Source organism: Aulonocara stuartgranti, assembly GCF_965226115.1.
Source record: "Aulonocara stuartgranti genome assembly, chromosome: 4".
Classification (NCBI taxonomy): Eukaryota; Metazoa; Chordata; class Actinopteri; order Cichliformes; family Cichlidae; genus Aulonocara; species Aulonocara stuartgranti.
In genome coordinates, this window is record NC_138942.1 from 5,986,139 (window position 1) to 6,000,792 (window position 14,654).

General features: G+C 41.5%; 2 protein-coding genes across 3 annotated transcripts; both read left to right on the top strand.

The window, feature by feature from the left end:
• The first annotated feature begins 1,242 nt into the window (after window positions 1-1,242).
• On the top strand, window positions 1,243-9,134 carry LOC309705125 (perforin-1-like). Of its 2 annotated transcripts, none has more exons than XM_082530730.1 (5): window positions 1,243-1,315; window positions 5,316-5,898; window positions 5,994-6,132; window positions 6,231-6,445; window positions 6,664-9,134. In XM_082530730.1, exons 1-5 carry the CDS (start codon window positions 1,252-1,254, stop codon window positions 7,544-7,546), a joined length of 1,884 nt encoding a protein of 627 aa, XP_082386856.1. In that variant the 5' UTR covers window positions 1,243-1,251; the 3' UTR covers window positions 7,547-9,134. The 2 variants fall into 2 exon arrangements, with proteins under 2 accessions (XP_082386856.1, XP_082386857.1); XM_082530731.1 differs by lacking the exon at window positions 1,243-1,315 and adding an exon at window positions 5,022-5,042.
• A 2,112-nt stretch (window positions 9,135-11,246) lies between these two features.
• On the top strand, window positions 11,247-13,472 carry LOC309705641 (perforin-1-like; the record flags this gene model as incomplete). The annotated part of the gene is made up of 4 exons (XM_082531568.1): window positions 11,247-11,822; window positions 11,918-12,056; window positions 12,155-12,366; window positions 12,590-13,472. Exons 1-4 carry the CDS (start codon window positions 11,290-11,292, stop codon window positions 13,470-13,472), a joined length of 1,767 nt encoding a protein of 588 aa, XP_082387694.1. The 5' UTR covers window positions 11,247-11,289.
• Between the last annotated feature and the right edge of the window lie 1,182 nt (window positions 13,473-14,654).

Here is a 14,654-nt window from a genome sequence, read left to right on the forward strand (position 1 = left end):
ACAGACGCGGAAAGCCACACGCATGATGCAAGCTCCCGGCGGACATTACATTTGACATCTAAAGTGTCCGTGTGCCACCTACAAGCGCTAGGCGTTTGAGAGGCGAAGGGTTCGCGGTCATGTTAAAGCCATTTCCTCGTTAGTTAGCATTCCGGTGCAGCGGCGCAGGCAAGGATGCTGTAGGGGAGCCGCGCCAGCGTCCAACTCCAGATGATGCTAGCTCGATCCCAGCGGTCAGATGTGAAATACAGGACTAGCAGGTTACACCTTCACTGCATTGAAAGTAGACGTGCGCTTTTTGTTAATCCAGCCCCTTGTATACTTGCTAGGTTTCGTAATGCCACTGAAAAAATAAAAAAATAAATGGAGAAGGTCCGTGATTGTGGAGCAGAGATTTTGAAGGACTGCGGGCTAGCAAGCCGGGCAGTCGCCTACCAATGTCCGGTGGCTGAGGATGTAAAAGCGGATACTTGAGCCGGCTGGCTTTAAACACGCCCAGCCTGCTTCATACGGCGAGTATTCAGTGTCTTCATCAGGTGTTTGAGCCAACTATGATCCATCATTATTTCTAGGTGGCTGTTTTCCTTGAAATGCGGAGTCCTCTCCGGCGGCCTCGAGTCTCCCCTGCATCGTCTTCCAAGCGTCAAGTTACTCAGACAGAAACCTGGACATTTCCGATCGTTGTTTTCAAAATAAAAGCCAGGAAGTTTCGCACAACTATTCTCAAATAAGGTTATTATAGTTACCTAACACTAAAGGATAAAGTAAAGCTGCGAGTGAAAAATACGACAGGATATTAGGGTTTGGAAGGTTGCTTCCGCTAGTGAAAAAAAAGCCAGGCAGAGAGAGGTAGGATGAGGTCAGGCAGCGGTCTCCATGGACAGTGATGTTGGTACAGTGTGATCTTTAGTGATAATAAGCACTCTTCGTGGAGAGATGGCTCTCATCTCTCCAAAGTCGGTAGAAGCAAGACAATGCATGTGTTGTGCATGAGAGGGAGACGGATGTAACGGCGAAGCTGTAGGGAGCAGAGAAGACAGATGAGTCTAAATACCTAAGGTCAAAAATCCGAAACAACAGACAGCGCACAAGAGAAGTGAAGAACAGAGTGCAGCCAGGGTGGAGTGAGTGGAACCAAGTGTTGGAGGTGATTTGTGACAGAAGGATAGAGTGAAAGGTTTACAAGATGGTAATCAGACCTGATATGATGTATAGTTTGCAGACGGTGGCAATGATAAAAATACAATAGTGATGGGGAACATGCAGGTGACTGCTGTGACAGAGAAGGATGGTGGGAAGGAAAAGGAAGCCACAGGTAAATCGAAATTATGACTTATTGGCCTAAAGTTTTGAGTTAGTTATCTTAAAATTTTAAGTTACTTCTAAATAAGTAACTTAGTAGTACTTCTTAACAAGTAACTTATAAATATTTTGAGTTACTTCTGAGTACCTCAATATTTTGAGTTTTGAAATCAGTTTTACTTACGGATAGCAAAAGAAGCAAAAGCAGAAACAAGCTTGCATATCAGAGGTAAAAAAATTTAAAAAAGTAAAAAAAAAAAAGAATACAGAAATAACTAATGAGAAAGAAACTTTCAAATTTAGGAGAAAAATATTTAGAGGAAATTCAGAGAGTCAAAAAGGCAAATATATGGAACAGAAAGGGCAAATTTACACAAATAAAACTGGTAGATTTACAACAAATAATAGCTACATTTACAAAAAGAAGTCAAGGAACTTTATTGTTTCACTTGTCAAAGTTGAGTTGGAAAGAAATTCTCATATTTCAAGATTCCAGAGCTTTATTGTCAATACAACCGCATACACAGTATGCATTTGGCATACCCAAATGCTGTTTGACCCCAAGCACCCCGGGGTGCATTTACGCGTATATAAATAATTTACAAAACCCGAGTATATAATTTCTAAGTATATTTTATATCTCCCAGAGATATAAAACTAGGAATTACAAATAAATAACATGCAAAATTTTGGTAAAATTAGGGGACAATTACTAACTATATAATACTATACAGTACTATAATGATAACTGTACAATAAACAAAGACAGGACATAGACAATACAAAGTGGATTGTGCAGTAGGTATTGAATACTGGGTTCAAGTTGTTGTCAGGAAATTGTAGACAAGACAGGACGAAGACATGTGCAAGTTCCAAAATGTGCAAATCTAGTATAATTTAAATGTGTTTTCAGTAACTATGTGACTGAGTGAGCAAATAAGCATATTGCTTCCAGGTCCAGTTTGCAGCGGATTTGTGGAGGCTTTTGTTGTTTTTGAGTCTTTTGGTGAGTATTGTGAGGTGTATTTGTATTTGTAAAGGTGTATGTGTATATCAGTCCTTTGGTGGTAGTGAGCTGAGGGCTCTGACTGCTTGCGGAAAGAAGCTCTTGCAGTGTCTGGTCGTTACAGTTTTGATGCTGCAAAACCGTCTGCCAGATGGAAGGAGGGAGAACATTGCACGTGAGGGGTGGAAAGTGTCCTTCACTATGCTATTTGCACGTCAGATGATGTGTTTGTCATAGAGTTGGGAGTTGGGAGCCTTCTCCCAGGCTATTCGGGCCCTGAACCAGGTGTAGGACTGGACTCCCACACACATCACATCACCACACGCAGTCTGGTTTTTCTTCATGCACACTTCCTATAATTTATAATCTTTTTCTGCTATTTGCACATTTTTACTGTAAATTTCTCAGTTTAATCTGCAAATTTTGTAATAACCTGTAAATTGTAAATACTGTAAAACCACTGTCATCTAATGGTCGGGCATTGCATTGCACTACAAGCATTTCACCTCATGTCATACTGTGTATGGTTGTGTGTGTGACAAATAAAATTTGAATTTGAATTTTGAATTTGAGCTTGTGATATAGCAGCAGAGGACGCTCTCAATGGTTCCCTGGTAAAATGATGGGAGGATGGGAGGAGGGAGACTGGCCTTCTTCAGTTTCCTGAGAAAGTGAAGATGTTGTTGGGCTTTTTTCATGATGGTGATATTGTTCAGGTTCCAGGAGAGGTCATCTGATATGTGCACACCCAGGAACTTCACACTGTTGACCATCTCAACAGCAGATCCGTTGATGTGCAGTGCGGTGTGGGTCATTGAGCTCTTGTTGTTATTCTGACACCAGTCCACCAGGTGTTGTACCTCCTCTCTGAATTCAGACTCATAGTTGTTGGTGATGAGACCCACCACTGTTGTGTCATCCGCAAACTTGATGATGTGATTTGAGCTGTACTGTGCAGTACAGCCATGTGTTAGCAGGGTGAACAGCAGTGGACCAAGCACACAGCCCTGCGGCGATCCTGTACTCAGTCTGAGGACTTTGGAGGTTTTATTTCCTATGGAGACAGACTGCGGCCTGTCAGTTAGGAAGTTCAAGATCCAGTTGTGGAGAGCGGTGTTTATTCCTAGTATGTCCAACTTCTTTACCAGCTTTTTGTTGGTTTACTCTACGAAGTGTCATCCTGACATCTGCTGTGGACAGACAGAGTACTTGGTCATTAGGAGAGGGGGGCATATTTGAGCTCCTGGGATAAATAACTAATAACAAACATTATAACAAGGCCAACAAAGGCCTTTGCCAGTCTAATCATTAAGGCAGACAATAAACTACAAGCCCATTGTCATTAATATGAGTCATCCTACAGCCTGGACTAACAACTCAGGTAAACAACTTAATAATTCATGAGTGACATGAAACTGAGTCAACTGTCTTCAGAAAGTGCTAAAATTGTAATACTTATTGTGAATTTCTTATATTGTTTGTTCTACAAAGATATACTTCTTATACTTCATAACTCATGGTGTAATTGTTCTTTGTGCATATTTTTTGTACAGCTAGAGTTACATACTCTTCAACCTGAAAACACTACGTCCAGATGAACAGAATCAGTTTTTTAGTCCTTACCTTGATGATTGAGCATGCATCAAGAGATATATAACTGGTCATTAGACTAAAAGGCTCCTAGCCTTAATCTGTTTGACTCCAAGGTTTCTTTAACACTCTGAGGTCTAAATCATGGAACTCATCAGAGATTATAACCCTAACCCTGTATTTTTGGGAAGTCCAGAGCACACTTTCTGAGAAAAATCTAAATAGTTATTGATGGGTGACAGTAATAATGTTTTGGTTTGGATTTTTTTTTTTTTTTTGTTACCTGATTGCCAAAACTAATAAAAACATTAATTACATGTTCAAATTGCTGAGGGTTACACCTCAAAGGGTCACTGACATAAAAGTACAGATTGACACAAAAGTACAGGTTGAAGTTGGATCCTCAGTCAAAAGTTTCTGGTCTATAGTGTGAAATTTTTATTACTTTAGCAGTGAAGTATATGTGAGGCATGGTGATGTTGTGGTTCACACCATCACATAACGATTCTGGGTTCAAATCCACTGACTTAGATTGGGGACTTTCTCTGAAGAGTTGTAATGTTTTCCCCATCTATACGGGTACTCTGGGGTCTTCCTACAGTTCACAGACACGCATGCTTTCGAAGTTCCTGAGAAGCACTGAAAGGCGGCAGGTGACATCCTGTAAACGCTTCTGGACGATTCACACCGTTCTTTTCCTCTCACTCAGTCATTCTTTGGTCTGGACAGCCTATATGTCGCAAATGATGTGGTGCAGGTTTCACAATGACTAATTTCTGAAAAAAAGAAAATGAGAAAGGAGCTTGAGTTTTTTTAAAAATAATTTATCTTTTACCCGATCACACTTTTGACTGACCATGTTATTGTCGGTTTTTTTGTAACCTCATGTCCAGTTTGTTCTCAGTTGCTGTCAAGCTGATTTTAGTTTGATAAACAAAGAAGAAAAAGACATGCTAAAATACTTTCCATGATCACATGAGAAAAATAACAGGTTCGCTTAGTGTCATTCAGACCGCCTGCATACTTGCTTTTCACACCTCTGCTACCCCACTGTGTTCATCCTTTGTTCTCTGCATATAAAAGATTATATCGTGACACTGCTGCTCACAGTCTGATGCGTATGTGCAGCGGGAACACACAGAAAGTGAGTAGTCTTACCTGTAGAGTTGATTGATACATTTTGGGGAGCTTTTTTGAAGATTTTTCAAAGTGCTAAGGAAAAAAATCTAATTCTGGGGCTTATTTTACTTAATAAGATGGCAAAAATCTTAAAATTAATAGACATCTTTCAGGTTTAGACAAATCAAAACCGTGATTGAGTTTAACCACAAATGATATGTGGTCTTTCAGGACGCACTATATACTACAGAACTGCTTCACGTGTCTGTTTATTTACCTGAAATTGTTTCTTTTTCAGCTTTCAATAACACAGGCTCATTAAATAAATATTTCCAGCTCAGTAGCAACATGTTTCACGTGAAAATCTGGATCTGTGCTGGCCTCCTGCTGTCCCTCCCTCACTGCACGTATCAGTCGTGCATAGAAGGGACACCAAAACAGTGCGCCGATGCAGAATTTGCTCCGGGAGCCAATTTGGCCGGGGAGGGCTTTGATATCACCAAAATGGAACGTAAAGGAGCCTTTGTGCTCGACATGAATCAGTGGAAACGTAAAGATAAAACATGCATGCTGTGTGCCAACCCTTTCTTGGAGAACAAAAAGCAAAAGCTACCCCTGACAGTGGTGGACTGGAGGGCAAAGCAGTCCTGCAGCGCCAAAGTTTCCACGAAACTTCACAAATCCAGCGAGTCACTTCTCAGTTCCAGCGTTTCTTCTGTTGAAAACAACTGGAAGGTGAATCTAGATCTTCAAGCGGGGAGTAAAAGTGCGTCACTGATGCTGGGTGGTACCAATTCTCATCTCTCGAGTTACTCCATGGAGAAAACCAAGAATGACAAGTACAGCTTCGCAAGCCACAGCATGTCCTGCGAGTACTACAGGTAAGAATACGAGTACTCTGATGCGCTGTCTCTTTTTTATCAAGATAAAAATGCTGAAATGCAATTCTGATGTTTAATTGTTGTTCTGAAATCAGCTACAGAGTGTCCAGTGCTCCAAAGCTGCACAGAGAATTTCGCAAAGCTCTGAAAAAACTTCCCAAAACCTACAGCGCAGAAACCAAACAACGGTTTTACAAACTCATTGATGACTTTGGGACCCACTACATCACCAAGGTGAACCACAATAACAACAGTGCACCTGAAACACAGCAAAATTGTGTCAGTCATTTCTGAGTAACACATGCAAATTGTGTTGGATTATTTGATTCCAGGTGAAACTGGGGGGAAGTATCGAGTCTGTCACCAGCATCAGACAGTGCCAGGCCAGCCTTCAAGGGCTCAGTGCCGAGGAAGTGCAGATGTGCCTCGAAGTTGAAGCGTCTGCCAGTATTAAAGATAAAAAAATAAGTACTGAAGCAAAACACTGCAAAAAGGATATACAGCAGACAGACAGTAAGTCTGCCTTCTCCAGCCTCTTCAATGACAGGTATGTAAAAGTTTTCTCAGATATTTCTGATTTGTTATCTCTTCTAACCCCAGCGAGGTGTCAGACTTGTTCTTCCATTAACTAAACCATAATAATTAACAGCTATATTATGCCTTGTTTCTGGTGGCTTCAGAGTTAAACTCTTTAAAGACTGACTCCTCCAGAGTTGTTATGATTTCTTTCTGTCGCAGCTGTTCAAGCAACTCTGTCCTCCACAGGTTCACAGAAATAAAAGGTGGTCATACCACAGACACAGACCTTCTCTTCTCTGCGGACAAAAATCCAGAAGCCTACAAGGGATGGCTGAGCACATTACCACAAAACCCAGATATCGTGTCATATTCCCTGGACTCTCTGCATGAGTTACTACCTAGCACGAACAAAGTCAGAAAAAACCTGCGCTCTGCCATTAGCCATTACATCCTGGAGAAAGGCCTGTGGAGAAACTGCACTGATCGCTGTAAGGCTGGAATTAGAACCGACTCGAGGGATGCCTGCGTCTGCCAGTGCCACAATGACCCTGCCGTGAACCAAGATTGCTGCCCTGTTCGTAAGGGAATGGCACGGGTCATCATAACAATACAGCGGGCTTCTGGTCTGTGGGGCGACCACACCACCGGTACAGATGGATACGTGAAGGTGAATTTCAACAAATTAGAAGTCCGGCGTTCTCCTGTCATTTATAACAACAACAACCCACACTGGGGCATGGTCGTCGACCTGGGCTCAGAGGATATTTCATCAGCTAAACTGAGATTTGAAGTTTGGGATGAAGACAACAAGTGGGATGATGACCTGTTAGGAGCATGTGAGCCACTTCTGACTGCTGGAGTTAAAGCGGATCTCTGTAATCTGAACCACGGCCAACTGTTCTACAAAGTGGATGTGCAGTGCGCTCCAAGTCTGAGCGGAAAGTCGTGCACCGACTATAAACCTTCACCTATGAATTCAAGTCTGAAGAAGTTCTATGTGTCCCGTCATGCTCGTCCTATTCCAGAGGCCATCCTGTCAGAGATGGGTGTGTTTGTGGACCAATCAAGTTCAGGGAAAAATCAGAGTGTTGCTGCCGAGAGTCCCAAATATGATGTAATATTAGTGTGATGCGGTGAAGAAAATTGGCTTCGCTAAGACGATGAGTTATCAACAGTTTTATTTTAGTCTTGATGTTTTTGAAACTTCTTGTAATGACTCTGAAAGGTAGCAGCTGAAAGTAGAAGAAGTTAAACTTACGTGTCAAAAAAGCCCATTGGCATAATGCAGACATGTAGGCACTCTGCGCAAGGTCCTACTATCTCTTTAGCTTTATGACGAGGTGCTTCCTTCTTAAAGATTTGCGCAACAGTGTGGCATACAGCAGTTTATTCAGTGAAGTGTGAACAAACATGACTCCCACACTACGAGCCACATGCAGTTCTGATGGCTCAGACTGATGTCATTACTTCAGTCTAGGTGGCTTTTAACCCACTTGCATCTGGCTTTAACGCCTGGCTAGGGAGGCTATGTCTGGGTAGCATCTTGCACCAAGGCTAAGGGTGTGTACATATAACTGCGGTTACAAACTTACATATGGTTCACATGTCCTACTATGTATAAATACGTACCGGTATGTATATATATTTTTCATAAATAAATATGGAAAATGTAGTGAAAATTTTGCACTTTGCTTGCTTGGGGTTGGACCCCTTTTTCCCTTCAGAACTGTGTTGATAACAAAGATTCAACAAGGTATTGGACACATTCCTTAGAGTTTTGGTCTATACTGATGAAATACTATGACACAATTTTGGTGCCGTCCCAGTCAAAGTCAACTGCCGTTACATACTTATATATGGTTCACATGTCCCATAATGTATAGACATGTAAAAAATAAATAAATCATATGCACATATGGAAAGTTTGTAGCCTGAGTATAGATTTAAAAATGACAATTTGTTCTTGTATGCCACTAGTAACAAGTGTATTAAATACATAGAAGAAACCTGTTATCCTTCAGTAATAATATTACAATAATAGGTTATATATCCCGGTATTTTAGAGAAATCCAGAACAAACTTTGTGCAAACAATGTAAATAGTTATTGATGTGTGAAACATTATTCTCTTTGATGAATGATTTCTGATTGATAGTGGTGCGTGTCTGCAGTTTGCATGTTTTCTTTCCCTCTCCCTTTGCTCGCCATTTCCCTAGGTACACAGACTGCAGGCTGGTGTCAATTTGGGGGTCTCCAGCTAATTAGGGGAAAGAGGCTTTGAATGGACAAACCTGGAGTCCACACCCTGATAAGGAAACTCACCTGTGGCTGGAGGCGTGTCTCTATTCCTTGTTTGGAATTGTTTGGCACATGTGTAGAGCTTCTCTGGTGCATTTCTTTTGTTAGAAGGTTGTGGTGGGAGTAAAGAGGAGTAGGTAAGTCTGTAGACCCCATACACTTACTGGCGTAGAATCTTTACTGTTAGAAACATTAGGTAAGTTGGTTGGTGCCACCCATGTCATTTTTGAGCTTGTTTTGAGTTGAGGATTAGGACTTTTTTTCCCTCCTAGATTTTCGAGGGTAAGAGCTCAGCTAAGTTTTGGTTTTGTCTTTTTTGGTGTTTTTTCTGGCGCAACCTAACTGTCCCTTTCTCCCCCACATTTTTTGGGTCATTGTTTTTTGTGTGAAAGCTGCCATTAAACTTGTCTCAACATATAACACTTGTACTGAGTTTCTGGAGTTGCTGTGTTACCCCCTCCTGCCCTCGAGGAGGCGTAACAATAGGTAAACCCACTAATTCTATATGCTTAAGTGCTTTCTGTCTAACATTCACACAAGTTCATGCTTTAATGCATGCATCCAGGATTAACTTGAGGTTAGTATCTTGCCCAAGGATATTTGGCATGAAGACTGGAGCTGCCAAATGACCTGCTCCATCCCCTCAGCTGTAGCTGAGGGGATGGAGCAGGTGTGAATAAGAGCGTAAATGGTTTCCCCTCTGTTTTGTAGCACTGCAACAAACTGGTAACCTCTCCGGGCTGTACACTGGCTTTTGCCACATGACAGTTGGGATAAGCATGAACCTATAATATGGAATAAAAATTTAAAAAACAAAACAAAAAAAACCCCACAGCTAAATAGTATAAATCACCCAAGAAATGTAAAAGTGGTTTCACAGATCAGCGGGTGTACTTGCATACAGTGTCTTATAAAATGTTTCAAGTGTTGCACTCCTTAGTTGTCAGACAACTTTATATGAGGGCTGAACTGTCATCATCAGGCCAACTATGCTATTATTACTGCACAAAGATAAAGGACGAACTTGGAGTTCTGAGGAGTACTCGAAGGGAGTAGGTGATGTCCTGTAAACCTCTCATTAATGAGAACTGTGGAAGGTCTGAACAATTTACACCACCCCTTACCTCTGCAGCCATCCTGTGACATGTAGCAACTACAATCCCACCTCTGTGCAGGCCACATGCGATGCAAATCATGTGGTCCAGGTTTCACTATGACTCATTTCTGAAGAAATGCAATGGAAAGAACAACGTGACATTTTTTTTAAAAAATTTCCTTATGTTTCCTTCAGTTCCACTTCTGTCTGAAAAGCTGTTTAACACTTGACCTTTACACTGATTTTATTCTATTACCTTGTGTCAAATGTATTCACAGTTAATGTCAAGCAGATATTAGTTTGATAAAGCTTTTGTACGTGGGAAAACAGTTGCAAGAAATGAAGCATCATTTCCTCTCACCTGTGGCCAGTGTCCACAAACACACAAGACAAATAGCAGGTTTATTTCGTGGTAATAAACTGTTAAACCAGCCCCCTACTTTTTTTTCCAACAGTATGACCTCATCATTTATCTTCAGTCTTTCTTGTTTGTCTTTAAAACGGTATACTAATACTGATGTTCACAGTCTGATGCACTTGTGAAGCAAAAGCACACAAGAGAAGGTGAGTAGTCTCGACTTTAGAGTATGCATTTAGGCTAATGACCAAATTAGTGAGCCTGAAAAACTGGGGTTACTGAAGCTCTGCAGGGACACTTTTCATGCTCTTTAAATTTACCCAACTTTGTTTTAAAAAAGAAGTAACAATGTTTTTTTTAAGGTACAAATCTGATGTTAAAAATCTGATTATAATTTGAAACCAAAATATTTTAACTTCTGGTTCTTTTCTACTTCGTTAAAACACCTTCAGTAGATTCTGAAATAATATCTTCATAACCTTCTGTACAGACTTTTTTTAAAAGATTATATTTGTATAAATCTTTTGGGTTTTTTTTAATCTATATTCAGGTTAAAAAATTTATTATTTATACAAAACAAACCAAATCTACTGATTATATTGCACTCATTCTCATTCAGCTTAACAGGCTCCCATTCTTTAATGTAGACTCAAGACTGCTGCTCAATACAAGATTTCGCTACTCACCTTCAAAGCTGTCAGTGAATGGGCATCCCCATATCATCTGGATCTCCTTCACCCATACATCACTTTGTGCTTTTCGCTGAGCTTCAGCTGCTCTAATGAGTCCTCGTTTGAAACATGGATCTCGGACCGTTAGCTGTGCTGTGCTTTGTCTTTGGACTCATGATCACCTTCTAGGGGCTATGAATACAGACGCCCAGAAGTTGAAATTTTCAGTTGTATTCAAAATAAAAAGAATGAATATTTAGGCATTTAATTTGACAGATGAAAACCATCATTGACTTTAAGCACAAGAAGGTTGTTTTAAGAAGTTAGAAATAACAGAACGTACTATATACTGCAGAACTGCTTCAGTTCTCTGTTTTTCACCTTAAATTGTTTCCTTTTCAGCTTTTAATAACACAGGCTTTCAATAAATATTTCCAGCTCAGTAACAACATGTTTTTTGTAAACATCTGGATCTGTGCTGGCCTCCTGCTGTCCCTCCCTCACTGCACGTATCAGTCGTGCACAGACGGGACACCAAAACAGTGCGCCGATGCAGAATTTGCTCCGGGAGCCAATTTGGCCGGGGAGGGCTTTGATATCACCAAAATGGAACGTAAAGGAGCCTTTGTGCTCGACATGAATCAGTGGAAACGTAAAGATGAAACATGCATCCTGTGTACCAACCCTTTCTTGGAGAACAAAAACCAAAAGCTACCCCTGACAGTGGTGGACTGGAGAGCAAAGCAGTCCTGCAGCGCCAAAGTTTCCACCAAACTTCACAAATCCAGCGAGTCTCTTGTCGGTTCCAGTGTCTCCTCTGTTGAAAACAACTGGAAGGTGAATCTAGATCTTCAAGTGGGGAATAAAGGTGCATCACTGATGCTGGCTGGTACCAATTCTCATCTCTCGAGTTACTCCATGGAGAAAACCAAGAATGACAAGTACAGCTTCGCAAGCCACAGCATGTCCTGCGAGTACTACAGGTAAGAATACGAGTACTCTGATGCGCTGTCTCTTTGTTATCAAGATAAAAATGCTGAAATGCAATTCTGATGTTTAATTGTTGTTCTGAAATCAGCTACAGAGTGTCCAGTGCTCCAAAGCTGCACAGAGAATTTCGCAAAGCTCTGAAAAAGCTTCCCAAAACCTACAGCGCAGAAACCAAACAACAGTTTTACAAACTCATTGATGACTTTGGGACCCACTACATCACCAAGGTGAACCACAATAACAACAGTGCACCTGAAACACAGCAAAATTGTGTCAGTCATTTCTGAGTAACACATGCAAATTGTGTTGGATTATTTGATTCCAGGTGAAACTGGGGGGAAGTATCGAGTCTGTCACCAGCATCAGACAGTGCCAGGCCAGCCTTAAGGGGCTCAGTGCCGAGGAAGTGCAGATGTGCCTCGAAGTTGAAGCGTCTGCAAGTATTAAAGCTACAATAAGTACTCAAACAAAACACTGCAAAAAGGATATACAGCAGACAGACAGTAAGTCTGCCTTCTCCAGCCTCTTCAATGACAGGTATGTAAAAGTTTTCTCAGATATTTCTGATTTGTTATCTCTTCTAACCCCAACGAGGTGTCAGACTTGTTCTTCCATTAACTAAACCATAATAATTAACAGCTACTGTATATTATGCCTTGTTTCTGGTGGCTTCAGAGTTAAACTCTTTAAAGACTGACTCCTCCAGAGTTGTTATGATTTCTTTCTGTCGCAGCTGTTCAAGCAACTCTGTCCTCCACAGGTTCACAGAAATAAAAGGTGGTCATACCACAGACACAGACCTTCTCTTCTCTGCGGACAAAAATCCGGAAGCCTACAAGGGATGGCTGAGCACATTACCACAAAACCCAGATATCGTGTCATATTCCCTGGACTCTCTGCATGAGTTACTACCTAGCACGAACAAAGTCAGAAAAAACCTGCGCTCTGCCATTAGCCATTACATCCTGGAGAAAGGCCTGTGGAGAAACTGCACTGATCGCTGTAAGGCTGGAATTAGAACCGACTCGAGGGATGCCTGCGTCTGCCAGTGCCACAATGACCCTGCCGTGAACCAAGATTGCTGCCCTGTTCGTAAGGGAATGGCACGGGTCATCATAACAATACAGCGGGCTTCTGGTCTGTGGGGCGACCACACCACCGGTACAGATGGATACGTGAAGGTGATTTTCAACAAATTAGAAGTCCGGCGTTCTCCTGTCATTTATAACAACAACAACCCACACTGGGGCATGGTCGTCGACCTGGGCTCAGAGGATATTTCATCAGCTAAACTGAGATTTGAAGTTTGGGATGAGGACAACAAGTGGGATGATGACCTATTAGGAGCATGTGAGCCACTTCTGACTGCTGGAGTTAAAGCGGATCTCTGTAATATGAACCATGGCCAACTGTTCTACAAAGTGGATGTGCAGTGCGCTCCAAGTCTGAGCGGAAAGTCGTGCACGGACTATAAACCTTCACCTATGAATTCAAGTCTGAAGAAGTTCTATGTGTCCCGTCATGCTCGTCCTATTCCAGAGGCCATCCTGTCAGAGATGGGTGTGTTTGTGCACAAATCAAGTTCATGGAAAAATCAGAGCATTACTACCGAGAGTCCCGAGTATGATAGTGTGATGCGGTGAAGAAAAATTGGCTTCGCTAAGTAGTTAAGTGTTAGGATACCTGGGTGGTTGACCCAGTGTTTTCAATTAATACAGTTTTGAGTCTTGTTTATTCATTATAGTTGCCTTGTATCTTGTGTTTTTTAGTTTAGTTTGCTTACTCTCTTGAATTTATTCAGTATTCTTAGTTTAGGTTGTCTTGGTACGTATATGGTCCCGTTGATGTCTTTGTCTTGTCTCTGTGTCCTTCCCTCAGCTTTGCCCCCATTAAATCAGGCTTGTCTTCATGTTTGCCTGGTTCTCTACTTTCCCACTCGTGTTTCTATGTGTGTGTCTCTCTGTCCCTCGCCCTCTCCGGTTCTGTCAGTCGGTGTCTCAGTGTGCGTGATTCTTGTTTTACTTGGTGGTGTGCATCATGTTCAGTTTAGCGGCCCCCTGTGTCGTCTGCTAGATTGTTGCCAGCCGTGTTCCCCAGGTGTTTCCTCTTTGCCCTTATTCCCTCTTGTATTTAGGGTCTGTCCCGCCCCCCAATATCCCTTACTCTCAGCTGTGTGTTCTGCCTGGTTGTCTAGTTTCCAATACCTTCCAGTTTAGTTTTGTATTTCTATAGTACAGCAATAAAACTGCTTTTTGTCATTTTGGGTCCTCCAATCCTGCCCACTTCACACAACACTTGACAAAAAGGTATCTTTAAATTTTTATTTTAGTCTTGATGTTAGTTGAAACAGTTTGTAATGAGTAAATCGAGCAGCCGAAAGAAGAAAAAGTTAAATGGGCCTAATGCAGCATGTAGGCTGGGAAGGATGCCATTGCTTCACTCTAGGTGGCTTTCAACCCACTTGCATCTGGTTTTAACGCCTGACGAGGCGACCTAACCCTGTGTAGCATCTTTCACCAAGGTTAAGGGTGTGTACATATTCATAAATAGCTGTTGTGGTAAGCACCATGACTCAGAGTGGTGCCTTCTCATTCAAAATGAACTGCGGTTACATACTTACATATGTTTCACATGTCCTGTTATGTATAAATACATATGTACATATATATATATATTTCATACATACATATGGAAAATGTATTGGAACATTTGCACTTTGCTTGCTTGGGGTTGGACCCCTTTTTTCCTTCAGAGCTGTGTTGATAACAAAGATTCAATAAAGTATGTGACGCATTCCTTAGAGATTTGGTCTATACTGATGAAAT